This window comes from Thalassophryne amazonica, chromosome 9 (genome assembly GCF_902500255.1).
Source record: "Thalassophryne amazonica chromosome 9, fThaAma1.1, whole genome shotgun sequence".
Taxonomy (NCBI): Eukaryota; Metazoa; Chordata; class Actinopteri; order Batrachoidiformes; family Batrachoididae; genus Thalassophryne; species Thalassophryne amazonica.
In genome coordinates, this window is record NC_047111.1 from 22,876,962 (window position 1) to 22,904,614 (window position 27,653).

Sequence of the window (27,653 nt, forward strand, 5' to 3'; positions counted from 1 at the left end):
TCGCACAACCATGAATCTGCCTGTAGTAATTCCCCCTAAACAGGAAGTACGTGGTGTTAAGACAGATCTCCAAGAGTTGGCAGATGTGGTCTGGTGTGAGTTTGGTCCTTTCAAGTAGAGACACATCCTCCAGCAGTCTCTGCCTCACAGCTGAGACGGCTTCAGCGGTGGGGATGCAGGTGAACAACGAAGTCACATCAAATGACATGATTGTTTCATCTGCCTCCAGCTGCAGGTCCTTGATCTTGTTCACAAAATCTTGTGTGTTCTCCACATGGTGTTCTGAGTTACCCACTAGAGGAGCCTAAATCCACTTGAGGTGCTTGGCCAAATTGTACGTGATGGAATCTGTGCTACATACAATAGGCCTGAGTGGCACGTCCTGTTTGTGGATTTTGGGCAGTCCATAGATGCATGGAGTGATGTCCCCAGGGTACAATCTGTAGTATGTCTGCCTGTCGATGAGTCCTTCTTTCTCCAGGTTTTGGAGGTAGCTAATTTTCTTCTTATAGTCGCTCGTGGGGTCTCTCTTCAGACGTTCGTATGTATTGGAGTCACTGAGCAAGTTGTTGATATAGCAGTCTGCCTCTCGGTAGGAGGGGTCTGGTTAGGTTTAAAACTCCAGCTTTTGTGACTTCTTGATTATTCTTCTCTACAAGAGTCAAGACAGAAGTCAGACCACCAGAGCAAGAATTTAGCTGAGGAAGCTTCTACGATTTGAAGCGAAATGTCCTTGCGTCAAGCAACCCAGTCCAGTTGAAGACTCAAGCTTCTCTACTATGGAAACCACCTGGACAACTGAGAGCCTACACAGAAACATTGCGACCAACTGTGGGCATGAGGCCCTGGCACTGGTACGTAAGCTGGAAAAGACTGCTAAAAAGATAGCTAACTTTAGAAACCACTTAAGATTTAACCTGAGATGCAAACAAAACAATGTTATTCCCAAATGCATGAAGCAAAAGGCACTAGAAGCAGGTCACACAGCAGAAAAGATCCAGCACAGTTACCTTAGGAGGATTTTGGGTCTTAGAATTAGAAGGCTTCATTTTAAAATATTAGACCTCCAAAATAATCTTGATAGTCTGCACAAAATGTTAGAAACCTTAGTGGAGGAAGAGGCCCATAATAAGATCACAAAGTTCATAGTTAAAATTCAAATGGCTGAGCATTTAAAAAGTAAGGAGCGGCAAATCAGGAAGTTTCACAACCTTTTAGTGCAGAAAAGGCGTACTTTCAGTGGGAGTATTTTTAAAGATACACCCAGACAAATTAGTGACAACAGGGAAAATTGGGTAAAGAATCTCTCCAACAGGGTTCTTACACAGACAGAAAAGGATGTGCTCGCTAAAGGACTAAATTTCTCAGTGACCCCTAAACATATACCGACAGTAGATTACATCACTGCAGTAGAGTCAGCCATTAAACATAACAGTTTGTCAGAGTCAGAAGCTGGGGACCTCCGACTAAGAGTCACAGCAGTGCTGAACAGTGCTAAGCCTCCTCCGTCCAACATCACAGGAGAAGAACGGAAAGCTTTGTCAGCACTGCAAAAAGGACCAAAGCATCCTTATCCTGCCAGCGGATAAAGGCAGATGCATGGTGGTCCTGAACACATCGGACTACAAGGCCAAGATCAACAACTTGCTCAGTGACTGCAATACATACAAACGTCGGAAGAGAGACCCCACGAGCGGCTACAGTTGAAACCTAGCCTTAACCAGGGAGGGGGTCTGAGACACCCTTTGTCCCCTGTTTACAATGGGGTACTCAGGTCAAAGCAGTTTCAGTCTTTTGTTCATGGTAATAAGTCATTCACGTCATCAGGAGAGGTGTCAGTCCCATCATTAGGAGGGACAGCTACCCTATCATTAGGAGGGGCCTGGTCAGGTTTAAAACTCCATCTTTTGCTGGCTTCTGTTATTCTTCTCTACAAGAGTCAAGACAGAAGTCAGACTACCATAGCAAGAATTTAGCTGTGGAAGCTTCTGCGATTTGAAGCGAAACGTCGTCACGTCAAGCAACCCAGTCCAGTTGAAGACTCTAGCTTCTCTACTAAACATGATATGAACCATATCTTGGTTGTATTTATTCATGATATTTGATGACTTTATATGTGTCATTTATTTGTGATCAGGGACTGCAGATGTAAATTAGACTAAGGCTAACTCTGGTGCAGTGCATCAAATGGTAACATTTATGTTTTAATTACACATGGTCCCTTTCAAATAAATTGAATATTAATAATCTTATTGAATGCTCTGAGAATTGGCTGTTGGGTTTCAATTAACAAAAATGTAAAGTCCTTTATATGGGAAAGAAAAATCCCTTTTACGACTGTTATGAAAGGAAAAAAAAACAGACTACTACAGAGGAAAGAGATCTTGGCATCTTAATTTCAAATAATTTGTTCTTTTCAAAGCACATAGCTGTGTCAGCAGCTAAGTATATTTGGCATGACTAAAAGACCCTTGTTTTACATTAATAAAGAATCTTTTCTTCTATTATACAAGAGTTTTGTACGGCCCCACCTTGAATATTGTGTACAGACTTGGACACCAAATCTTCAGAAAGATATAAATGTATTGGAAAAGGTTCAAAGAGTTGCAACGTATGTCCTATAGAGATAGACTTGCTGGACCCAGTTTAACTACTTTAGAAGATAAACACACTAGAGGTGATTTAATTGAAATGTACAAAATCTTACACAGATATGAAAATATTAATTTTGAAATTTTCTTTGAAAGGAGAAGATATACTGGTCTTAGAGGCCATGGGCTGAGTCTTGAGGTTGAAAGGTCTAGATTGAATAAAATAATTATTTCAACAATAGAGCTATTGTGTTATGGAATAGTTTTAGTGCAGCAGATAACTGAAACAATCGTGCAAATGGTGATACAAGCACCAAAGTTGGTACAAATACTCCTTAGACATTACTCTTTTGAAAAAAAAAAAACGACTGGCCACTTGAATTTTCAATAGGCATCTAGGTAGGGGTCAATTAAAGAATTACACAGGGGTCAAAATTAAAAATGCTCAAATCATTTTGAAAACTACACCACATTATTTGGCTTATCGTAAAGATTCCAGCTAATAGGATTAATAAATGGAATAGTTTTGTGTTGAATGTTTGGTCTCCAAAGTAAAGGTCAAACAAGGTCAACGTCCGTTGGATTCTATGACATGTGACATATGTTACCCTGTAACATGATAACTAAGCATGATACATGGTCCAAACTATTACTTTTTAAAACCCTGTTAACTCAACTAATAATTTGCATAATTTTTTTTACCAAAATTGGAGCAACTTTAACTTTTGACCCCTGTACAAACTGAAACTGACCTTTGTCACCATTTTTGCTGTTTTTACTCCATAACTCCTGATCCTCATAGATAGTCCAAACTATACCTTTTTGGAATCTTTACAATCATACAAATAATGTGGTGTAGTTTTCAAAATGATTTGAGCATTTTTTTAATTTTGACCCCTACCTGGCCTCCTATTGAAAATTCAAGTGGCTAGTCAGTTTGTTCAAAAGACTAATGTCTGAGTATTTGTGCCAACTTTGGTGCTTGTATCACCAGTTGCATGATTTTGCTCTAAATATTCTCTTAGCTGCTGCACTATGCCTTGGTATGTGGTTTCCTCCCCAAGTGCGAATGCTTTTAAAAGAAATTATGATTTGTATTATAGTAGCACCACCAGGTTTTAATGTATTTTTTCGTGTTTTTGTTATGTCAATATATACAAATTTGTATAATTATTCTTTCCACATTAAAATGAATTATGAAGTATTATGCATTATAGTCATAATAACCAAATTGACACAGCATATATGGTTTACGAACCATTCATAGTCAGGAAAATGAGAAACTGTCAATTGTCCGGTTAACGCATATATTTTTGTGGAGGGAAACGGCTGATAAAATACGCAGAATTTAGTTTGTTTTCCAGACAACTCTTTTGAGCCACACTCCAATCCAGTAGGTGGCGGTAATGCACTTTAAGTTTGTTGCAACTCGCCAATAAAACTCAGAGGAAGATGGTAACCAGTGTCAGTAATCGAAATCTATGAACATTTGCTCCTTTGAATTTGCCCGTTGTCGGTGTTTTTTTTAATTAACAGTCTGAAGAGTCCCTTGAAAGGTGAGTTAGTCACGGTACGTGCTGGAAGTATTTCTATAAATATGCCAAATACACAACGATGTTAGTATAGTTAATAACGAGCGGCAGAGTTAGCGAGAAGCTAACTTTAGTATGTAGCTTAACAGGAAGGGCGCCTAAATGCTAAGCTAACTGACCTCATGCCAGCTTCACAGATTTATTTATGTGTGTTCCAAATAAAGTGAGTTCACTCTTGTAGCAGTGGCCACCAGTGAGTCATCGGCTAGTTATGGACGACAGGTTTGGTGTTACTTAGCATGTTAGCGATGAAAGCTGTTCGGCGCGAATTTGTAGCTACAGGCGCTGAAAGGTTTTAATAACAAAGCATTTTGATTTTTGAGAGTACTTAATTTATATAATGTGCTGTTTAAACTCATTGCAGACGGCAATTCAGTCAGTTTATTTCAAATTCAAGGTTCATAGAAGTGCATTATACAGTCACTTGCCCAGTTCCGGATCACTGCTGTAGTTTTTGCGCCGCCGTTTCTCGTAATCAGCACGAATAAGCTAATACTTGGTACCAATGTAAAGATTGATGTTTTGTCTACAAACGACCACAAGCTCGATCTGATCCAGCCATCCTTTTGATCAGCAGAGGAATCAAAATCCCGGTGTATGCGGTGTGCGCGTTTTTTCTGACTCGCTCATTCCTGCAAGTTTTAAAATAACGATCTCTAAAACGTAGCAAAGCTGAGTTAGCCATTCGGTGTTTTTGGTTCTAGAGTGGGAAAATACATACTTAATTAGGTAGAAAATGTCAGTGTGTTATGTGTTGCTGTTTAATTGCTGCGCGCATTTATCTCCGACGCGAAAATTTGCCGGTTGCGGATAATTTAAGCAGCAGCCTCGTGTCTGTAGTTGGGAGCCTTGTGTACTTTGGGGGTCATCTCGACATCACGGATGGGCATGAATGTGGGGGCTTTTACTTTTTAATTCGGGAGAAATCTCACCTCCACACTTCATTTTTTGCTCGTAAAACGTATAACGGCGCCTTTCGAAACGAAGTAAATTCTCGTTTAATAAGTATAATTTCTATCGTTTTGTGTTCAAAACACATTCTCGGGCACAGTGTGTATCATTCTGCATTAGAAGGGCTCCAGCCAGATGCCAGGAATGCCCCCAAAGTGACAGAGTGTCGTGATCCGGAACTGGCAGAAGTGATCCATTTCTGGCAAATGTTTGCACCACACTTAACGTGGCTTCACACTTTAAGTACAAGCGCTACTCCACCCAGACTTTTTCAGCTAAATAACATCCAGATACCCAATACACAATAAAGGACATTCAGTTGCATTATGGCTCCTTATAGCGGGACTTTAAAAAAGGTGATCCGGAACTGGGAAACCATAACATCCAGATACCCAATACACAATAAAGGACATTCAGTTGCATTATGGCTCCTTATAGCGGGACTTTAAAAAAGGTGATCCGGAACTGGGAAACCATCTGTATTTGTATAATATTGGCGGAGGTAATCGAAATGCGTTTTTTTTTTTTGGTTTTTTTTTTTAAGCTGGAGGAGGGTGTTGCTGGTGTGTGTGTGTCAGGTGTTAAAGTCTGACAGCTCTCTCGACCCGCCGCATGTAACTTCTCTTCAGGACCGTACTAGAGTGCAAACCTCTGCCAAAACTAGTTTCCAATTCCACAAATGTTTACCACAAATGGAAAAATTTTCAAGGTCAAAGTCCTGCTAGAAGTGGCCTTTCATAAGCTAAAATATAGATCAAAAAGGGCTTTTCAATGTTAACATGAAATATCTGCTACTCATTAACCGTCTTTCACGTTGTTGTACTCAGTGGTGGGCAGTACCTCAATGTCTGAGCGGCCACCAGTGTGTTGGTGTGCCATGATTTTCAATTTGGCAGCCCTGTTAACAGATTAGTCTTTGCACACCGTCTGCACGAGGGAGGTTGAAATTCTTCCCAGTTTGATCTTAAATGCCTTGAAGTCTGAGTATGTGATTGTTTATGCGTAGTGGCTGTACTCTCTCTCGTCTGTGTTGTGTTGTTTGACTCCTCCAATTTGCTCCCTATGGGATGCGAACTCACAACTCTGGCATTGGAGGCAGGAGCTCTGAGCAGTTGGCTGAAACATGGGCTCTGGTCTGAGTGGTCATAGTATCTATCCATTGGTTGTCAGGGGAATGAAGCCTGTTTACTGTTTTACAGTTGTGATTCTTGCGCCATCTTGTGGTCCGTAACTTGTGCGAGAGGTCGGTTTCAGCAGAGTTGTGGTTTAGGGCACAATGTAAACAGACCTCGTGAAGTATGGACAACGAGACAACATCGGGGCACAGCAGAAGTTCATCACAGGTGTGACGCCTTCTCTAGATAACCCTCTCAACTTGGGAGAATGTGTCATCATCATAACAACATGGTGTACATAGCTTTGAAATGCCAGAACTTTGCTGATGTTGCGGTGCATTCTGGAAAGTGCAGGGAGCTTATCGGAATCGTTAAAGCAGCAAATTGGCTACCACGTGCACAGCTGGTCCTGCTTGCTTCCCTCACATAATGTAGTCAGATAAAACCCTGCCAGAATTTCTGGAAATGTTCACAGGAAATGGGTGTGGGAGGCCTTCTTGAACCCAGCAACCCCCCCCCCCACACACACACACACACAAAAAGTGATTCATTTTTTTCAAACAATCAAATATAAAGATATGTTCAGTAGTTGCATTTTCTTCAATAATATTTTCTGATGTATTTCCATTTCTTGGTATTTTTGCATGCAGCACAGTGACTGATCTGTGATCGCAGACGAAGCAGCCATGTCATCAACATCAAAAAAACATAGAGACTTTGTGGCTGAGCCAATGGGTGAAAAGAATGTGGACGCTCTCGCCGGCATCGGAGACACTCTTGGCAGCAGACTGACGGAAAAAGGTTTTGACAAGGTGACACAGATTAGATTCTTTCAGTTTTTATGCAACATAAGCATGATACACAAAACTGCTGTTACTGTGGTTGTTTAAATCTGAATCTCAGTTCCAGACCGTCAGTGATAAATGGACTGCATTTATATAGCACTTTTATGGTCAGAGTGCTTTACATTGATGCCTCACATTCACCCATTCATACAGCGATATCGGGCTGCTGCCATGCACCGAGCTCGTGGGATGTAAGCTACTCACAGATAAATTGGTGTTGGTGCTTATAACAGCTGATAACTGACAAAAAGAAACTGACCCGGCACATCAACTATGGGATGGAGAGATTCATATTTCAGTACGTCCCGCGACTTTGATGCATTAAGTTTTAAAAGCGCATCGAAAAACCTCAGTAACAGAACTTGCCTTTTTATTGCGAAACATTAATGGAATATGTACAGATCCACGCACTGTCACTGTATTCAGTCTGTCAAGCGTGCAATTTCACTCAAAGGGGAATATTTTCTACTGTGTTTAAAGGTTCCTTTGGGAGCTTTTCAGTATTTCAGAATTTTCTAAGTTTTCCACAATTACTTGTACCATGGAAAACTGCTTAATATTCATTCAGACATTTTTAAAGTAGGCCTGCATTGAAATAAATCAGTCAGATCTTTGGACCAAAAAATGACATATTTACACATAAGATCCTTCTGAATGTAGTAAAGTAAATTTGCAAGCCCAGATCTGTCATTCAACGGAGAAATCTTTGTTTAAAAATGACAAATTTACATCTAAAATTTAGCCCTCCACAAAACTGTTATCACATCCGGGACGTTGCTGAGACGTCAAAGAGAAGACCCTGTCCCAGCTAGGGCAGTCACAGTTATTACAGTATTCACCAATTGCGATTATTTTTCATATTCGCGAATATTTTTCATAATTGTGATTACCATGAATGACTTATTTTATCCACAAAGTTGCATAAAACGACTCAGAATCTGACGTCATCGTGCAGCAGCAGCCACACGCGACCTCGCTGCCTGACTCACTCGGTTTTCCTCTCGTCTTGTTCGGATGGTTAGCGAGGCTCGGATAATAACACGGCGCGTGAGGAGGTTCTGGTTCCAAAGCCACGTACCACGGCACCGCTGTGGATGCATTTCGGTTTTAAGTAGGGCTGCCACGACTAGCCGACTAGTCATGACTACGTTGACGATTGAAGTCATTAACAACTAATTTAGTAGTTGTCATTTATTTTATTTAAGTCTTTGTTTTTCCTCTCAATTTATAGTTTCAGGCAGCCATCCTGCCGTCATTTGGGCGTTCAAATTTTGAATAAGACGGCCGATTAAAACAGTGGCCGTCTTATTCAAAGCCGTTTAAAATGGGTAGTTTACCGAAGGAGCTGTATGTATGTGCTTGCGCGCGCACGGAGTCAACTCGCTATAGACTGCGAGGGAGAGCAGGTGAGGGAGTGAGATTCCTGAACGGAGGCACGAGACATTACGTTCTCCTGTGAACCATCAGTGCACTTAAGACAGCGAGCGCAGAGTAGAGAGAGGATTTTAACCCGAGTGAACGTAAAAAAAAAAAAAATCACAACTAAAACAAAAAAACCAAACCGTGGGGCTGCCTTTACTCTCTGTACTTTCTCTACACATGTGGTTCTGATGGCACCGACCTGTTCACACCATGTGCGCTTCTTATACTGAATTTATGAGATCCCGAGATGAAATAAACGGTCAGATATCCTTAAAACATCCTTAAAAAGGAGAATATATTAATGAACTGAGCAAAAATTACACACACAGGTTTAAAAAACCCTGCTGTGGAGAAGCTGTGCAGAGGCACAGATCACAAAAAGCTGAACTTTAACAGGTGTTTATTTTCCAAAGGTATGTATTTGTTCAAGATGTAGTGTTCAAGCACACAATGTGACAGATGAGGGAAAAAAAGGATGACTTCATCACACGAAAATGAACTGGAGTCAGAATAAAAATACAAACTGCTGATTTCTGTTGTTTTTCAAAGTTATTAAGCTGCAGCTATATGTTTGAATTATTTCAAAGTGAGTTGCCTCTTATTGTATTCTGATTTATTTATACAAAAAAAATAAAAAAACATGGGGAGTGTAATCAGCCTGCATTGTTCTGTTAAGTTTATATCAGTTTTCCTGAACATGTCCAGGTGTTTTTTTTTTCTTCTTTATAAGAGTTTGGTATTTGCTCCACAAAGTTATAAAACACAATAAAATGTTCACACTGTTCTTTATAGCAGTTCTGTAATCTCAGAAATTCAACAGAAACAACCACAAATCATAAAAAGTTGGGACTATAAGTAAAATGAAGATAAAAATAAAAATGTTGCACTATTCCCAGTTTCTCCACTCACAAAAGCCAAACGTTCTTCCAAAGTTGTATAATCATACTATGATAGTAGAATATAAAGAAGGGAAAAAAGAAAAATAGACAATATAATCGTCAATCGCAATTATTTGCCTGACAATTAATCGTCTCCAGAAATTCCTAATTGTGACAGCCCTAATCCCAGCATGCATTGCACGCCAACTGTAATTTGTGGATTTACATCAGTTTGCATCTCTTACAAAAGCACCTTTTTATTGTCTTATACGGAAGAATCAACTTTTTTAAAACTATATTGTCTTCATATTGTCTTGGTGAGTACACATTTCTTTTCTTTTTGCTTGAAAATGATTTTTGGGGACTTTTTCCATACGCCCATTTGATTGAGTGGTGTCGCATTAAAAATCTACTGTCTTTAGCCTCCGGTGTTACCATCGCGGGGTATGGATGTGGGACCCGCAAAGAATCCAAGTCATTAAAAAGATACAAACCTCTCTCAGCGGCCACAGAGCTCTGAGGCTGCGATTACCGAGACCGTGCGGCACTACGGATTTTTCCGCAAGAAGTCTGTCCTTGCGGGCAACAGGTGTCACCAGCCGCTCTGCATCAAAACAGCGAGCGTAGTCTCTGGACTTGTTGCCAAGTTGGCCGCACCTCCATTTAGTAGACGGGGAGGTGGTGCCGGCTGCACAGCAGACACGGGGGCGGTGTGAGTGGCCTGCTGCGGTGTTTACCGACCTCGCAGACTCGGTAAGCGTATCGGAGGCAGTGAGAGCAAGGCGTCGGGGAGGAATTTCGCCTGCTGTCGATGTCGCCACTGATGTGAGCATGCAGAGCTATATCTCGCATTCATTGCAGCTTACTTTTGGATGTTGAAAACAGGATGTGTATAACAGTAACATTACTAACAGATAAAATCAATTTCAATGCAGGATTGGACTGAAGGCGCGAGTGCTCTGTCTTATCCCTCACGTCACTGCAATGTCCCGGATGTACAAACAGTTTTCACGGAGGGCCAAATTTTAGCTGCAAATTTGTCATTTTTAAACAAAGATTTTTCCGCTGAATTACAAATTTGGGCTTGCAGATTTACTTTACTGCATTCATAAGGGTCTTATAAATACGTACGTATCAGCTATTTCTTTCTTAGATCTGACCACATTTATTTAAATGCAGGTCTAATTTAAAAGTAATTGTGGGTTTTGAGACGAGGAGATTGCAGTAAATCTGTTCTTAATTCAGTTTCTTGTTGTTCACATCCAATGCTGCAGGCGTACGTCGTTCTCGGGCAGTATCTGGTGCTGAAGAAAGACGAGGAACTTTTCTGCGACTGGCTGAAGGACACTTGCGGTGCAAATGCCAAACAACAGCGCGACTGCTTCGGCTGTCTTAAAGAATGGTGTGACGCCTTCCTATAAATCTCTCTCACTCACACACACACACACACAGGTTTGTTTTCTACTTTTTTTTTTTTTTTTTTTTTTTTTTTTTTTGGAAGTCAGAAATGGTGTTTACCTCTTCCGTGATTGTTCAACTCAGCCCGACTGTATGTAGGATCTCGCACTGTCCACACTGACACTTAATGTTTTTAAAGGATATTTAAACCTGTTGGTGTAAATCCAGTATGGAAATCGCATGCCTTGTTCATCAGCCAGTGTATCTAAATTTGTCAATGGCAACCTTCTTCCCCTGGCAAAATGATGCAGACTGGGCAATACGCTTCTTTTGAAGAAGCTGATAGTCTCAGAATTCCATTTCTTACAGTTTGCAGATCTGGTTTCAAAGAATTATTTGAGCTGATTGAACCTGCCTACTTTTCTAGAGAAAGTTGTTCCCGTTCTAAACACTCTTCTCCACAGTTATTGGAATAATGCATGTGGTTTCTGCTTTAGGTTCATTTTATTGCTTGTTCATTGTATTTTCAGACACTGGGAATGTCACCTCATTATTTTGACCATTGCTGGGTTGTTGTGTGACTTGAAGGTTTTAATCTCAAAGCATTTTGATGGATGTTAAATCACAATCCGTCTGTGAAAAGTAACACGTTACCACTATAATTCAGAAAAAAAAATTGTATGCAGACTCTTCAGTGTGCACCCGTTCAGTTTTAAAGCCTTTGGAAAGTTGTAATGCTGTATTTTTGTATCACAAAATCAGTCTTTTTTTTTTTTTTTTTCCCCCCATTTAGCGATTGAAGTATTTTCCATGAGAACATGTGGAAGTTGCCTATGCAACAAAAAATAGTGACTGACTTCTGCCGGGTTATATGGTTGTGATCGTTGCTTTCACTGGAGTAGATTTTGAGAGAAGTTTTCACTCTTTGACACTTTATGCTATAAAATGGGGAACCAACTGTTTTGGAATTTGCATGTGATTTATATTATTATTGCTTATGGAAATCTGTACAAATGGGTCTGCTGCATTAAATGATACATTTTTGTGCATATCTGCAGATTCCATCTTTTTAAAAAATGGGTCACATTACCTGGGACAAGTTCTGAAATGATTTGATTGGTCAGCCATCAGAAAGTCATTTATGTATTCATTTGTCATATTCATTTGACAGACATTACTGTATCTGACATGTTTTCTGGCTTTTTTTTTTTTTTTTTTTGGTTTGTTTTCTCCCTGTTTTCGTCATCATTATTGTTTTAAAAAAGATATCTGGGGCTGTCAATCACACAAAATAAAAGTGAAGAAACACTGCTTTTGGCTTCAGTAAGTTGTGAAGAACCTCGTGTTTAATTTTCGTATCGTTTATGGACTAATTTGATTTAATGAAGAACACAATCGGCATCTAGGTATAAGTTTGAAGAGAGAAAAAAAAGGAACAGTCCAAGAATGTTTGTATGTAAGCTGGGAAATGTCAAATCACAATTTATTGCATGAAAATGAAAGGAGGAAAAATAAGACATTTTAAGGTTTTTCAAACCAAAACCATCCCTTGAGTGCAGAAGAAATCCTTCCTACCCCTCAATGCAATTCTTCATAGAATTATCTTTAATTTGTATCAACAGAAAAATGAATGTTTCCAATGTGCAGATTTTTTTTTTTTTTTAAGTCATACACCAGAAAGTCATCACAATGAGCTCAGTGTTGTGATTGTCTAATTTTGAAATATAAAATGCCTTAATTAATATTTAAGTGTCATATTTAGTTTGGTGTATTGTAAATTTCGAGTATCTAATCTTTTACCGTCTATATAACTCCGCTGGAGATGGACCCGTTCTTTAGTGTGTCATATTGGATGTTCCCTCATAGCAGTCCTTAAAATTCATGTAAAATAAAATCACAGCTGAAATGAAAAGGCAGGATGTCAGGATATTTTATTTCAGGGCTGATACTCCAGTATTAATTTTCAAAGCTCCAAAGTCTTACATTGTTGGAAATAAAGTGGCCGGTTGTTTTAAATGTTGGGCATTAAAAAAAAAAATAAAAAAATCCAAAAACAAATAAATGCCAAGAAGCCACTATGATGGGATTGTTCTTACACTAAGCAAATACTCCCAATGCCAGTCTCTGTAGAACAGAGATAAACAACCAGTTTCAGGCTAAAGTGTTAAATTGTAAGTCCTAGTAATGAAGTCTGATTTATTAACCTGCAGTAGAAAACCTCAGGTCAAGACTCACAACCTTGTCTGGTAAAAGCACAAAGATGATCTTGACACCTATTTTAAATGCCTTAGGAAATGGAACTGATTTGTGAAAATGACGTGCATGTCTCTGAAAAGTAAATTAAACTGTTTGCACAGGAAACAAATTGTTCATGTAATAACCCGCAGGTTGACTTACTCAATGGCTTATAAGATCAGAGATCTCTTGATGATAAAAGCACCAAATTTGCTATAGTCCTTTTCTTCAAAAAAGCCACTAGCCACACAAAACTTTATTTTTTTGGCGGGGTAAAATGTTGAAGTCATTGCTTCATCTGCTCAACAGACCATTCTGGAAGTTTCCAGTCTTCATGCGCTGATGTGGGAGCAGAATCTCCATGTGCTACCCTTACATAGTTCACACCACAAGCCAATGTGGTTTACTGTGGTGTGGCCCTTACCGTACACAAGCAACTACATGGACCCACAGATAAGAGTTAGGCAAGCAGTGAGGATGAGTGCTCATCCAGTGGACATGGCTGACTTTAAAAGCAAAAGTACTACCTCTACTACTAAACTCTCACTCCCCAAACATGATCACACATTCAACAGCATGCAGGCACACTTATTAGAAACACAATCCATTGAAAAAGCATTAAATATTACATGATAATTTCAAATCCCCTTCTAGTCCATAGTACAATATTTAACAGGTACAACATTGAAATAAACCAAGATTGTGCAAATATATGATAACGCGCGTTTCTCGGCGCCATCTTGAAAACAAGTGTCTTAATGACTTTTTTGCAAAAAGAAGACCAAGAAGGACCATTCAATGTGTCGATGACATTACCAATTCGCAATATTACATCTTACAAGTTACACCAAATGTAACAGTTTCACCGTAATAGCTTCAAAACGGTAATAGCTTCTGGTGTTATTCATCGAGTAACACCAAAAATCAGTAATTCCCATTTCTTTTTATCAGCATGAGTGGAAGCCAGCAGCAAGACAGACACAAGGGTTTTAGGACTTTTCAAAGTGGGGCTAGTACAAAGAGAAAGCTGGCCAAAGAGAAGAAGAAAAGGGAATCAGAACTATTATCAAAAATGTCAAAAATGACAGATTTCATGGGTACTTCATCTAAGCCTTCATCCATGGCCACATCATCAGAGCAAACAACTGTGGAAGAACCAACACAATTACTAACAGATATGCCAGACAGTAAAGATAGTGAAGAATCCATGCATGTACCACCAGCACCAGAGGTGCTTGATTCAGACAGAATGCTGATTTTCCGTCAGTGCCTTCGCACCCTTCCAATGAAATACATAATGACATAGGGAAATGGCCACAACAGCTGTCTGAAGCCAGTGTCAAATATTAGATAAGTAAAGGATCGGCTGAATTGCAGCACTGTGAGAAAGAAACATTGGAGATGTATTCAGCAAGACAGCAATCTGGTATTGTCACTCGCAAGTGTACACCTGGAATGTTTGTAAGGTGCAACCAAAACAGGGAAACTGTGCATCGTACGTGGCTTTGTTTTTCACCTAGTACGGGAAAAGTCTACTGCTTTGCATGTAGAATTATGAATGCAGCAAAAATATCACTCACATTCTATGGGTTCACAGATTGGAAGCATGCCAGCACAAAGCTGGCAGAGCATGAGACTTCACACGACCACGTAAGATGTATAATTGAACTGGCAAAACTGACCAAAGGGGTACGCAGAATTGACCATGACTTGGAAAAGCAAGCTGTGGATGAGGAACGTTACTGGCATCGTCTTCTGCAACGACTAGTCAGTGTAATAAAGTTCATATGTGAGAGAGGATTAGCCCTTCATGGAGGCAATGAAGATATTGGTTCACCCCACAATGGCAACTACTTGGCCATACTGGAGCTTTTGGCAGAGTATGATGATTTTCTGAAAGAGCATTTACGGACGTTTGGTGGAAAGGGGACTGGCCATTCAAGTTATTTGTCTTCCACAATATGCAACGAGCTGACTGAGGTGATGGGTAATAAAGTATTGAGTGAAATAATCACTCGCATTAAGAAATCAAAATACTACTCTATATCCCTTGACTCAACCCCTGATGAAAGCCACATTGATCAACTGACATTAATATTTTGCTACATGGAGCAAACAGAGCCTGTTGAAAGATTTGTCACATTCATGCCAAATCAGAATCACAAAGCCCAAGACATATTTAATGGCCTGCAGGACTTTCTAAATGCACACAACATTGATATACAAAATTGTAGAGGTCAGTCATATGATAATGCATCTGCAATGAGTGGCATGTATAATGGCCTCCAAGAAAAAGTTGCAACTGAAAATGAGTTGGCATTCTGGATACCCTGTATGGGTCACTCACTAAATCTGGTAGGCCAGGCTGCAGCTGAATGTTGTCCTGCAGCTATGTTTTTTGATTTCCTTGAGAAACTCTATACATTTTTCACTTCATCTACACATCGGTATGAAATACTCAAGGATGCTCTCCACTCACTGAAATCAGAACAGTCACACCAGTCTCAGCCACCTACATTGCCAAAATATGTGACAACTACTCGCTGGTCCTGCAGGGCAGATGCCACAAAAGCTCTTGCCAATGGATATTCAGCATTTGTTGATGCTTTGCAGAAACTAGCAGAACACCAACAGGAAGCGGATAAGACAAGATTTGAGAGCAAAGGTCTTCTTGATGAAATGCTGAAACTGGAAACTGGGATATATTGTGTCTTCTGGAATGAAATTCTCAATAGATTTGCTGGAACCAGTCAGACCCTTCAGAGTGCAACACTGGATCTGAACAATGCTGTTGCTGCATTACAGTCATTGAGAGCCTTTGTTGAAGACAGACAAAATGCATTCAGCAATTATGAAGCTGAAGGCAGTAAGCTATCTGGCTGCACAACATACAGTCAATCCTCTTCCAGAGTCCGTAAGTGAAATGTGGGGCTAAACCCATTAGACTATGGCCATGGAGCTGAGGCAGAAATGTCACCATCACAAAAGTTTAAAGTGGAAAGTTTCCTGCCTGTGATAGATAAACTCATAATCTGTCTCAATCAAAAACTGCAAGCATATGGCAAAGTAACTGATCTCTTTGGTTTCTTGCATAGGCTTGACACAGCAGACTCAGCTGAGGCTACAAAGAAGCTATTGCAGGTATATCCTGGTGATTTGGAGACCTGCCTATCCATGGAACTTATCCAGTTTGCAGAATTTATCAAATTATTCATTGACAATGCTGCCTTAGAGAGCACTGTGTTGAAAGAGCTCCTCTTTTATAAATTATTATGGGAAAAAGATGTTCACTGCACTTTCCCAAATGTGGATGTGTTACTGAGAATATATCTGGTTCTAATGATCAGTAATTGCAGTGGTGAACGTTCTTTCAGTAAATTGAAATTAATTAAGAACAGGCTGCGAACATCCCTTGGACAAGAGAAATTAAACCAGCTAACCATCATGAACATAGTAGAATAGGATGTCATGAGGGAGATAGACTTTGAACACATTGTGGCTGATTTTTCTAAACGTAAAGCTAGAAGAGTTTTGATTTAGGTTTTGTAAGTGATATGTGTGTTTGTATAGAATAAAATGTTTTTCAGCAAAATTTCATTTTCGAGTTCTGTTACTAATGTGTTATGTTAGGTCGCGCGTACTGCAGGGGCCTCCACAACTGTAAATTGGGCACTGGACCATTGTGTCAAATTTGGTGCTTGCATCACAAAATGGTATATGTATTTATCTGCTGCACTATGACCTGGTTTGTTGAAGTAAATAATGGGGTTAAAGGTTCAGTATTTACTTTGGCTGTGGTAAAGCCTAGGCATGCACCCTGTAGACCTGTCTGCAAACAGCTGAACACTGCCATCGGCTGGACACATCCGTTTGTTGCAGGGAATTATCTTTGTGAGTGTGGTCACACTTCAATCAATCAATCAATTTTTTTTTTATATAGCGCCAAATCACAACAAACAGTTGCCCCAAGGCGCTTTATATTGTAAGGCAAGGCCATACAATAATTATGTAAAACCCCAACGGTCAAAACGACCCCCTGTGAGCAAGCACTTGGCAACAGTGGGAAGGAAAAACTCCATTTTAACAGGAAGAAACCTCCAGCAGAACCAGGCTCAGGGAGGGGCAGTCTTCTGCTGGGACTGGTTGGGGCTGAGGGAGAGAACCAGGAAAAAGACATGCTGTGGAGGGGAGCAGAGACCAATCACTAATGATTAAATGCAGAGTGGTGCATACAGAGCAAAAAGAGAAAGAAACAGTGCATCATGGGAACCCCCCAGCAGTCTACGTCTATAGCAGCATAACTAAGGGATGGTTCAGGGTCACCTGATCCAGCCCTAACTATAAGCTTTAGCAAAAAGGAAAGTTTTAAGCCTAATCTTAAAAGTAGAGAGGGTGTCTGTCTCCCTGATCCGAATCGGGAGCTGGTTCCACAGGAGAGGAGCCTGAAAGCTGAAGGCTCTGCCTCCCATTCTACTCTTACAAACCCTAGGAACTACAAGTAAGCCTGCAGTCTGAGAGGGAAGCGCTCTATTGGGGTGATATGGTACTACGAGGTCCCTAAGATAAGATGGGACCTGATTATTCAAAACCTTATAAGTAAGAAGAAGAATTTTAAATTCTATTCTAGAATTAACAGGAAGCCAATGAAGAGAGGCCAATATGGGTGAGATATGCTCTCTCCTTCTAGTCCCCGTTAGTACTCTAGCTGCAGCATTTTGAATTAACTGAAGGCTTTTTAGGGAACTTTTAGGACAACCTGATAATAATGAATTACAATAGTCCAGCCTAGAGGAAATAAATGCATGAATTAGTTCATTAGTTCACTGCACTAACATGGAAGTTAAAACGCTTCCATGTTAGTGCAGCAAATAACTGAAACAATACTTCACATTGTGATATAAGCACCAAATCCAGCACAAATTCTCCTTAGACATTACTCTTTTGAAAAAAACGACGGGCCACCTGAATTTTCAATAGGCGGCTACGTAGGGGTCAATTGAAGAATTACACGGGGGTTAAAATATAAAAATGCTCCCATCATATTGAAAACTATACCACATTATTTGTCTGATCATAAAGATTCCAAAAAGGTATAGTTTGAACTATCTATGACAATGTTATCAAGTTATGGGGTAAAAACCTTAAGAATGGTGACAAAGATCAATTTCAGTTTGTACAGGGGTCAAAATGTAAAGTTGCTTCAATTTTAATAAAAAATGGTGCAAATTGTTGATTGAGCTACTTGGATTAATAAATGGAATAGTTTTGACTGTGTTGAATGCTTGGTCTCTAAAATAAAGGTCAAATAATGTTGACATCCATTGAGTTCTATGACATGACATGTTACCCTGTAACATGATAACTAAGCATGACACATGGTGCAAACTATGACTTTTTGAAGCCCCATTAACGCAACCAATAATCTGCATCACCTTTGAACAAAACTGGAGCAACTCTAACTTTTGACCCCTGTACAAACTGAAACTGAACTTTGTCACCATTCTTGTTGTTTTTACCCCACAACTCTATAGAATTCAGTCATAGATAGTCCAAACTATACCTTTTTGGAATCTTTACGATCAGACAAATAATGTATAATTTTCAATATGACTGGAGCATTTTTATATTTTGACCCCTATGTAATTCTTCAATTGACCCGTACATGGCCACCTATTGAACATTCAAGTTCGGGTTTTTTTCAGAAGAGTAATATCTAAGGTGTACTTTTGCCAAATTTGGTGCTTGTATCACCATTTGAAGGATTCCTCTGTAAATATTCTGTTATCTGCTGCAATATGTGGCTTGAAATGAGCTTAACAGTATTTCATTGCCAGAGCCTAGGTCTGCTGGTCACAGAGGCCACTACTGGCTGATTAGACATGATTTGAGAAACGTCGGTGCAAATGAAATGCAAAGTTGACCGTTAATCTTAACTAATGAACTGTGTGTTCAACGTTGTTTTAAGAAGTTTTGCTGCCAAGTGTTAGTCCAAACAAATATTAAGCAGTTACTTGGCTGTTGCACAAAATAGATTTATTTATCCTTTTGATTGGGCAAAGTTGTCTGAAATTCTAAACTGGTGTAATGTATGACAGGTCAGTTCAAAACAACAAACAAAAGCTGAAGTTCTTAAAGCCCTTTAAAAAAAATGTAAGGAATCATGACATTGTGTGGCTGCATTCACATTACTGACTGAAATTACCTAAAACTATTTTTGACTGAGCCAAAAGATTATCATCAACTTGGGGTATTACTGTTTGTCGTCTGAGAGACGATACAGAGAATATGCTGTTTAGAAAGCCTGCAATGTATCTGTAAATTATTTGTGGGAACTTTGATCTGCCTCTTTCTGCCCCAGTCCACAAGCAACCTCAGTATTTTCTGACAAAGTTTATCCACACCTGTTTAACTCATGGATCACTAATATCTGCAGGAAGTGGAACTAGTGGGAATGAAGTCACATCTTAAAATTTCTTCAACTCCTTGGGTTCCTACAGGATCAGTCTGAATTGTATACATGCAATATATATATATATATATATATATATATATATATATATATATATATATATATATATATATATATATATATATATTTTACTCATTCAGTTTGAGCCAGTTATTGTATATGTGTCCATATGTAAGTGGCCAGAGATCTGATTCATATCTGCTCTATGGCGATGTGACTGCTGTGGTAATACTTACAAACATCAGTATTATACTAGGGGAGCTACGACCACTACCTTGGCATTCCTCCCCCCACCCCAGAACTAAACCAAACCAACTTTTTTAGGTTCCTTAGATGACCCCAAAACACAATCAGGATGTTCCCACAAATAAAAACTGGCCTCAAGCCAGTTATCCTAAATGGCCACCAAAATAGGGGTTTTTCACTAAAACACCTTTAAACAACATATAATCAACTTCCTACTATGTATTTTAATGATAAGGGTCTATTCATGCATATAAGGGTTTGAATCTTAAACCCATGAATGAATTTAGTTTAGGCACAAATGAGTTTGCTGTGACCTGCAATGGTCTTCCGATTGAATCTCTGTGATTAAGTTGTTTATATGTTGTTTAAAGGTGTTTTAATGAAAAACCCCATCTTGGACGCCATCTTAGATAACTGGCTTGAAGTCAGTTTTTATTTTTGGGAACATGCTGACTTTGTTTTGGGGTCATCTAAGGAAGCTAAAAAAGTTGGTTTGGTTTCATCCTGATTGGGGGGGCGGCAAAGGTAGTGGTCGTAGCTCCCCTAGTATTAACAATCCAGCTGAAATGATTTGATCTTGCAAAAATAAAAAATAAAATTAAATAAAAATTCAGGTTTGGGCAAATTCAGTTCATAATGTAAATGATGCCTATAACATTTTATATCACTTTAAGATGTCTTTGGGTCGATGTCATTGAACTACAAAATATCTGATAGTGACCCAGTGGTCATAATTGTTGCTTATTGTTCACAGTAGCACCTTTACACAAACATCCACACTGAGAAATTAGCAAAGTGTTAAAGTGTAACAAAATGTAAAACAAATATTTCATTTCACTGAGGAAGAAAAAAATAGCTGATGTGCTTTGCAGATACATGTAACTGCCAGTAGAGAGTGCAAATGTTCATAAACGATAGGTGCAGGATGTAATAACAAACAGGTTGGACAGATCCTGTCTTTATTTTTATCGATGCATGTTGTGTCCACAATGTCCCCATTTTGTCAAATGGTCGGTTTTCTGGACGCCATATAACTGTGATGGCTCTGGCATTTTAGTGCCAAAACTGACCAATCAGAGGCCTTTATTTTATGAGTTTAGCACCCCAGTTAAATTATGTGAAACCAAATGAACCTTCGTCACCTTCAGTATTCCTGTTGTTTCTTTCAGCAGTTACCTGTAACTGGAATATGAGATGTTCATGTTTCTAACTGCATCATTTCTGAAATTGTTGTTTCTTTCAGCTTCTGCTGCAACTTGGTGACTTTGATCATGTTAAGGGTATTTATGTTGTTGTTGTTCTTACCGTCTAACACAGACAGACATTAGCAGTTACAGTATTTAGTTTGAGACATTATGTAGTTGATTATGTACTGTACATCGGCAGCTTTTATGCAAGGATACTATAGTACATGGATGTCTTATTAAGATTGGAAGTACATGTACACACTGTACAGACATGTACATACTGTACAGTTGTACTTTTGTCACAACAATCCCTGATTTGTCTCAAAGCAGAGCGCAGAAGAATTTCTTCTCCCTGAAAGGGTTCTCTGAGGTGGGCACAGGCATGATGAGGGGGTCGTCACAGGCGTGTGCGTCGCAGTACGCCATCAGGTCAGCCGCTGCCTTTGATACCTACAGACCAGAAGATCAGATTCATAATCAGGTTTTGGTTGGTAAACAGAAATACTGCCGTTTGTGCCACTTCATCCACCACACTAAGGAACCACCTCGAGTCTTGGATGGTAACCACCCAGGCAGACAACCGGTCCAGCCCCACTTCTCCAAAGTCACCATCTACCTAGCATCTGCATCTAAAGGCAGAGAATGCAGAGAAATGAATGTCTCTGCTGAAATAAGTGCATGTTCAAATGCAAGTCTGATGGCTGAGTCCAGGAAATCACTGAAACTACAAAATGAGGTGGTAATGTCTTAGGGGTGTGACAGGACACCTTCCTCACAGAGTCAAGGTCACAGTGTGGTTGAAATCATGGTAATCTGTCAGGTTTCCTCACACTGGTTCAGAGCAAAGAACGTGGACAAAATCAAAAATAAAAATATCACTTGAAATGTTCAACAGTTGGGTTGGTGATCTATAATTTCTGCATCTTTCCTGATGTTTTTACATTTTGCATAATGGTATTAAAAATAAACATCTGATCACAAACAGGTGGATGAGTGGAGGAGCTGGCCTGCCAGTGTATCAAGCTGGGTTTGAACTTTTCCCCACTCATGAACAAGACCCAGAGATACTTAAGCTCATCCACTTGAGGCAGTAACTCTCCCTTGAACCGGGGGGACAATCCACCCTTTTTCTGATGGAGGACCATGGTCTCAGATTGGGAGGGGCCGATTTTCATCCCAGTCGCTTCACATTCTGCCTCAAACCTGCTCAGTGCACATAAGAAAGTCACTGCCTGATGAAGCCAACAGAACCACGTCATCTGCAAAAAGCAGAGATGTAGCTCTGAGGACACCAAACTGGACACCCTCCGGTCCCTGACTGTGCCTTGAAATCCTGCCCATGAACATCTCAAACAGGATTGGTGCCAAGTAGCAGCCCTGGTAGAATCTAACCCCCACCAGGAAGAGGTCAGATGTAATGTAGAGAATGCGGAAACAGGTCCTACTTTGGTCATACAGAGACCGGATGACAAGCTGCAGTGGTTCTGTTAGCCTATACAATCACAGCGCCTCCCACAGAATACCTCAAGGGACCGGACATATGCCTTTTCCAAGTCTAAAAAACACATGTAGACTGGTTGGTCATACTCCCAAGACCCTTCTAATATCCATGCGAGGATAAAGAATGCAAAAACAAAGAGTAAATTTCTCCTCCTGAACTTGAAGTTTGACTAATTGTCTTAGTCTCCTCTCTACTACCCTGGCATAGGCTTTCCCAGGGAGACTAAGTGTGGTCCTTCTATAATTGGAACACACTCTCAAGCAGAGGTGGGACAAAGTTACCATCAAGTCACTCTCAAGTCATGAATCAGCAAGTCCCAAGTCAAGACTCAAGTCATAATGACCACCAATTGTTTGCAAGCTGACTTGAGACTCGACTTGGGACTTGCAGATTGATGACTTGAGAATGACTTGACAGTAACTTTGTCCCACCTCTGCTCTCTAGTCCCCCCCCCACTTTTTTTTTTAAAGATGGAGGGCCACCACCCTAGTTTGCCAGTTCAGCGGTACTGTCTATGTCTTCCATGCAACATTGTATAAGCGTGTCAGCCATGACAGCCCACAACATCCAGAGACTTCAACATCTCAGGATGAATCTCATCCATCCTCGGTGACCTGCCAACAAGTAGTTTTTTGACTACCTCTGTGACTTCTTGGAGGGTGAAGGCACCAGCTCTGCTTGAGTATTCCTGCCTCCTTAATGGAGGGCATGTCAGTATGGTTGAGGAGATCCTCAAAGCGTTCTTTTCACCACCTGATGATATCCTCAGTCCAGTTTAGCAGATCTCCTACCATGCTGAACACGGCCTGGGCTAGGAACTGCCTCCCTTTCCTGAGTCGCCTGACGGTTTCCAGGAACTGCTTTGAAGATGACTGAAATCATTTTCCATGGCCGCTCTAAACTCCTTTCACAACCAAGTTTTTGCCTCGGCCATCACTCAGGCTGCAGTCCATCTGGCCTGCCGGTATGCTGGTCTGCTGATCCCGGAGACCTCTGTGTCAACTAGACACGAAATGCCTCCTTCAGTCTCACAGCTTCCCTTACTGCAGGTATCCACCAGCAGATTATTGTGTTGCTGCCATGATGAGTACTGACAACAGTCTGGTCACAGCCCACAGCAACTGCCTCAGCAATGGAGGCTTTGAACATGGACCACTTGGCCTCCATGTCCCTGGGCTCTCGTGGGATGTGAGAGAAGTTTTTTCGAAGGCCTTCTTGACATACAGTTCCACCAAACATTCCCAAAAAGCCCTCACCTCGCATTTAGGCCTTCCCAGTTGGCTCAGTGGCTTACCCTGCCGTCTGACTCTACTCATCACCAGGTGGTGATCAGTTGACAGCTCTCTCTTCATCCGAGTGTGCAAGACATGGTTGTTGGTCTGATGAGATGATTATGGAATCAATCATCCACCTTTGACATAGGGTGTTCTGGTACCAAGTGTACTTATGAACACCCATGTGCTCAAACAAGGTGTTTGTTATGGACAATCCATGACCAGCACAGAAGTCCAACAACAAAACAGTGTTCTGATTCATTTCAGGGGAGCATTCCTCCCAGTCACTCCCCTCCAAGTTTCTCCATTGTTGCCCATGTGAGCATTGAAGTCCCCTGGTAGAACTAAGGAGTCCCCAGCAGGACCCTTTTCCAGGATCCCACTAAGCGTCTCCAAGAAGTCTGGGTAGTCTGAACTGCTGTTTGACTGTTGCTGGTGAATATACACCAGATTCCTCTTCTCGACAGTCATGGTGAGGCAGCCCTCTTATTCACTGGGGTTAGAGTGGCTTTCAAAAGTATTCAGTCCCTTGGTATTTCATGCATTTTAATTTGTTTATGGCATTTCAAATACAAAAAGTATATCAGGCTTCTCAATATAAAAATTTCTAAAATTATCTTCCTTAGACTCAAACTGAAAGTAAATTTCTACAACTTGATAAAATGAATTAAAAATATAAAAGCCAAGATGATGGGTTGCATAAGTAATCAGCCCCTTTGGTATAATACCTGTAAATGATTAGTTTTATTGCCAGTTTTCTTCAGACAAGTCAGGGGATGGATACATGAACATTTCCAAGTCACTGAATATGTCTTGAACTTTATTTACATCACTTATGAAGAATTACAAACAGTATGGCACTCTATGGTAAATTTGTGTGGAGTAGATAGTTCTCAAAAACTGAGTGATGTGAAGAAAATGAGAGCGAGAAAAGGCTGGATGATGTGGAGAGTAAATCAGGAAGTGCAAGAGATTAGTAAGGATGAAGAGTGGAAAGGCAGTTGGTCCAGATGACATTCCAGTTGAGGCATGGAAAAATCTAGGAGAGATCGCAGTGGAGTTTCTAACCAGATTGTTTAATAAAATCTTGGAATGTGAGAGGATGCCTGAGGAGTGGAGACAAAGTGTGCTGGTCTCTATTTTTAAGAACAAGGGTAATGTGCAGAGCTGCAGTAACTACAGAGGCATAAAGTTCAGCCACAACATTAAGTTCTGGAAAAGAGTGGTAGAAGCTAGGATTAGAAAACAAGTGAAGATCTGTAAGCAGCAATATGGTTTCATGCACTACAGATGCAATGTTTTGTGAAAGTACTGATGGAGAAGAATAGAGAAGGCCATAAGGAGTTACAGTGGTGTGTTTGTGGATTTAGAGAAAGCTTATGACAGAGTGCCAAGAGAAGAGCTGTGGTATTATATGACGTATGTGATGGTAGTGCAGGACATGTACAAGGACAATGTGACAGATGCACTCCAGGTAGGGGTGACATTACATCAAGGATTAGCCCTAAGCCCTGTTTCCAGTGGTGATGGACAGGCTGATGAGTGAGATCAAACAGGAGAATTCATGGACTGTTTGCAGATAACATTGTGATCTGTAGTGAGAGTAGAGAGCAGGTTGAGATTAGTCTGGAGAGGTGGAGATATGCTCGGAAGAGAAGGAGAATAAAATTCAGTAGGAGCAACACTGAGTACATGTGTATCAATGAGAGGGAGCCCAATGAAATAGTGTAGTTGCACGGAGCACAGATGGTTAAAGTAGATGAGTTTAAATACTTTGGGTCAACTATCCAAAGTAATGGATAGTGCAGGCAGGGTGGAGTAAGTGAACAAAGGTGGCAGGAGTGATCTGACAGACAGATACTGTATGTATCTGTAAGAGTAAAAGTGAAAAAGACAGGAGCCGGCGCTGATGGCAGATCTGAAGATGTTGCAATTTATTTTTGGAGTGACAAGGATGGGCAGCACAGGTAGGACAGTTTGGAGACAAATTCAGAGGCGACAGTGAGATGGTGCGGACATGTGCAGAGGAGGCACCCAGGGTATATAGTGAGAAGGATGCCAAGGATGGAGCCACCAGGCAGGAGGAGAAATGGGAAGCCAAAGAGGAGGTTTATGGATGTGGTGAGGGAGGACATGCAGGTGGTTGGTGAGACAGAGGAAGATACAGAGTCCAGGGTGAGATGGAGACTAATCTCCTGTGGCGACCCCTAATGGGAGCAGCCGAAAGAACTTGCTTTTGGAGTAACTTGGTGCATCAAAGTTAACCAAATTTTAACCAATTTACCATTATTATATGACCTTTTAATGAGAAGACTTACATTATGACAGCATTACATTTTACAGGCAAAAATATCTAAACTTTTTTGGTGGCCTTCAGCAGAATGAAAATTGTAAATATGATTTTGCGTGCAACTTCATCTTTTCCATCATGTGTACTTCAGAGTGTTGCACCACCATGAAACGATCTCTAAATATAAACCTGATGAGATTGTCTTACCTTTATCCTACAAAAACTAGCCTCTATTTTCAGTTGCTCCACAAGCTTCCTGGCTTGGCCGACGCTCATGGTGCTGTTCACTGGGGTGTCTCCTTTCATCCTGGCCACAAACACAGCAACATGCCACCTTTGTGAATGGATGGAAACCCCCTTTTTGCATCAGATGTTTTTATTAAATGCTTTAACGTAGGATAGTTTGTGGAGATTTCAGAGGAGAAAGAAGACCATGGGCAGCAGCTGCTTGTGGATGCCAAATATAGGCATTGACACAATCTTCAAATTACAAGGCTTTTGGTTGGATGTTTTAATTAAGATTTATCACTCCAAAAGCATTCAGCACTGTTGTTGAGGTTTATTAATCAAGAACTGATTCACGGCAGCCTGGCAGCCTTTACTGCAACGCAAGCTCCAAACCAATCGGTCTACTGTTATTCAAATAAACACCAATCAATATGCATGAATAGAATTAGCCCAGCTGCCACATTTCACCAGGATTTCAGAGTTTAGCAAGGAAAATGTAAAGGTAAAAAGTGGGCACCGATTGCACAGATTTATCCGCCGTGGCCCACAGATTGTCCCCGTGTGAGCCAAACCATCACAGAATATCAAATACACCATAAAATCAGCACCTTTACCGTGCAGTCATCAAAGAAATAATGAAGAAATTGGCATCCACCTGACAAAATATGGAGAAGGCATCATTCCGGATGGAGTATTTAAAGAGAGGAGGGGGGAAAAGAAAGCAGTGGATCCATTTCAATCATTCCATTCTGGACTTTTCTCCATTGTGTTCCTCCATCCATCCACCCACTTTTTCTCCTTACCCGTATTGTATTCCTCTTCAGGTGCAAACGTCCCCCCTTTTCTCTCTCTCTCTTGTCCTTCTCTTCTTTCCCTCTTTCAGCTTATATCTGTGTGGTGTCGGCGTCGTCGGACCCCACCCCTTGCTGACTATCCTGCTCTGTACAGTCCAGTGCTCTGCAATTCTGCCACAATGAGCACCGGGCTGCTGGTGGATGGAAAGCATCACCCCCATCCGCAGGCAGTGGTACCTGCCAGACAAAGGGAGGGGGAACCACTGGTGAAAGGGTCCGTGTCGGGGTGGATCGTACCACAAGAAACTGGGAGGAAATCAGGGCCGACGGGAATCTCTCCAGTTCCTTTCCCTGACATGGAACTGGATGGTCTGTGCGCTTTTTTTAAAGCACAAAATATTCAGCTTCATGTGAACCCCAGAGGCTTGAATCCCAATCTGTGCCTCTCATCCTCTGGATGCCCACCATCCTCTCCTCTGTTGCTATGGGGACGGCTGCAGTCAGGCTAAGTGGTTTACATCACATTCTTTAAAACGGGAAGATTATTTTCTGCTTCAGCTGTGTGTCATGACATTTAAGATTTATGTTAGGCAAAGGAGGACAACAACATGAAATTTGACATAAATAATTGACATTT

At 40.6% G+C, this 27,653-nt stretch overlaps 2 protein-coding genes across 3 annotated transcripts; one reads left to right on the top strand and one right to left on the bottom strand.

Annotated features, from left to right (window-relative positions):
* The first annotated feature begins 4,019 nt into the window (after window positions 1-4,019).
* Window positions 4,020-11,935, top strand: banf1 (BAF nuclear assembly factor 1). Of its 2 annotated transcripts, none has more exons than XM_034177763.1 (3): window positions 4,020-4,147; window positions 6,900-7,061; window positions 10,669-11,935. In XM_034177763.1, the coding sequence occupies exons 2-3, from the start codon at window positions 6,936-6,938 to the stop codon at window positions 10,813-10,815; spliced, it is 273 nt and encodes a 90-aa protein (XP_034033654.1). In that variant the 5' UTR covers window positions 4,020-4,147; window positions 6,900-6,935; the 3' UTR covers window positions 10,816-11,935. The 2 variants fall into 2 exon arrangements, with proteins under 2 accessions (XP_034033654.1, XP_034033655.1); XM_034177764.1 differs by having other exon boundaries at window positions 4,056-4,161.
* An 8,440-nt stretch (window positions 11,936-20,375) lies between these two features.
* Window positions 20,376-27,205, bottom strand: gng3 (guanine nucleotide binding protein (G protein), gamma 3). Its single transcript, XM_034177765.1, has 3 exons — window positions 27,026-27,205; window positions 26,202-26,301; window positions 20,376-21,379 (listed from the first exon to the last, which is right to left on the bottom strand). The coding sequence occupies exons 2-3, from the start codon at window positions 26,298-26,300 to the stop codon at window positions 21,251-21,253; spliced, it is 228 nt and encodes a 75-aa protein (XP_034033656.1). The 5' UTR covers window position 26,301; window positions 27,026-27,205; the 3' UTR covers window positions 20,376-21,250.
* Between the last annotated feature and the right edge of the window lie 448 nt (window positions 27,206-27,653).

What these genes read in the sequence shown, in the direction of transcription:
- banf1 (XM_034177763.1), top strand. Translation starts at nt 6,936, where the DNA reads ATGTCATCAACATCAAAAAAACATAGAGACTTTGTGGCTGAGCCAATG. An exon ending in CGGAAAAAGGTTTTGACAAG is followed by an intron (nt 7,062 to 10,668) that starts GTGACACAGATT and finishes CCAATGCTGCAG; the next exon opens with GCGTACGTCGTTCTCGGGCA.
- gng3 (XM_034177765.1), bottom strand. Translation starts at nt 26,300, where the DNA reads ATGAAAGGAGACACCCCAGTGAACAGCACCATGAGCGTCGGCCAAGCC. An exon ending in CTAGTTTTTGTAGGATAAAG is followed by an intron (nt 21,380 to 26,201) that starts GTAAGACAATCT and finishes TCTGGTCTGTAG; the next exon opens with GTATCAAAGGCAGCGGCTGA.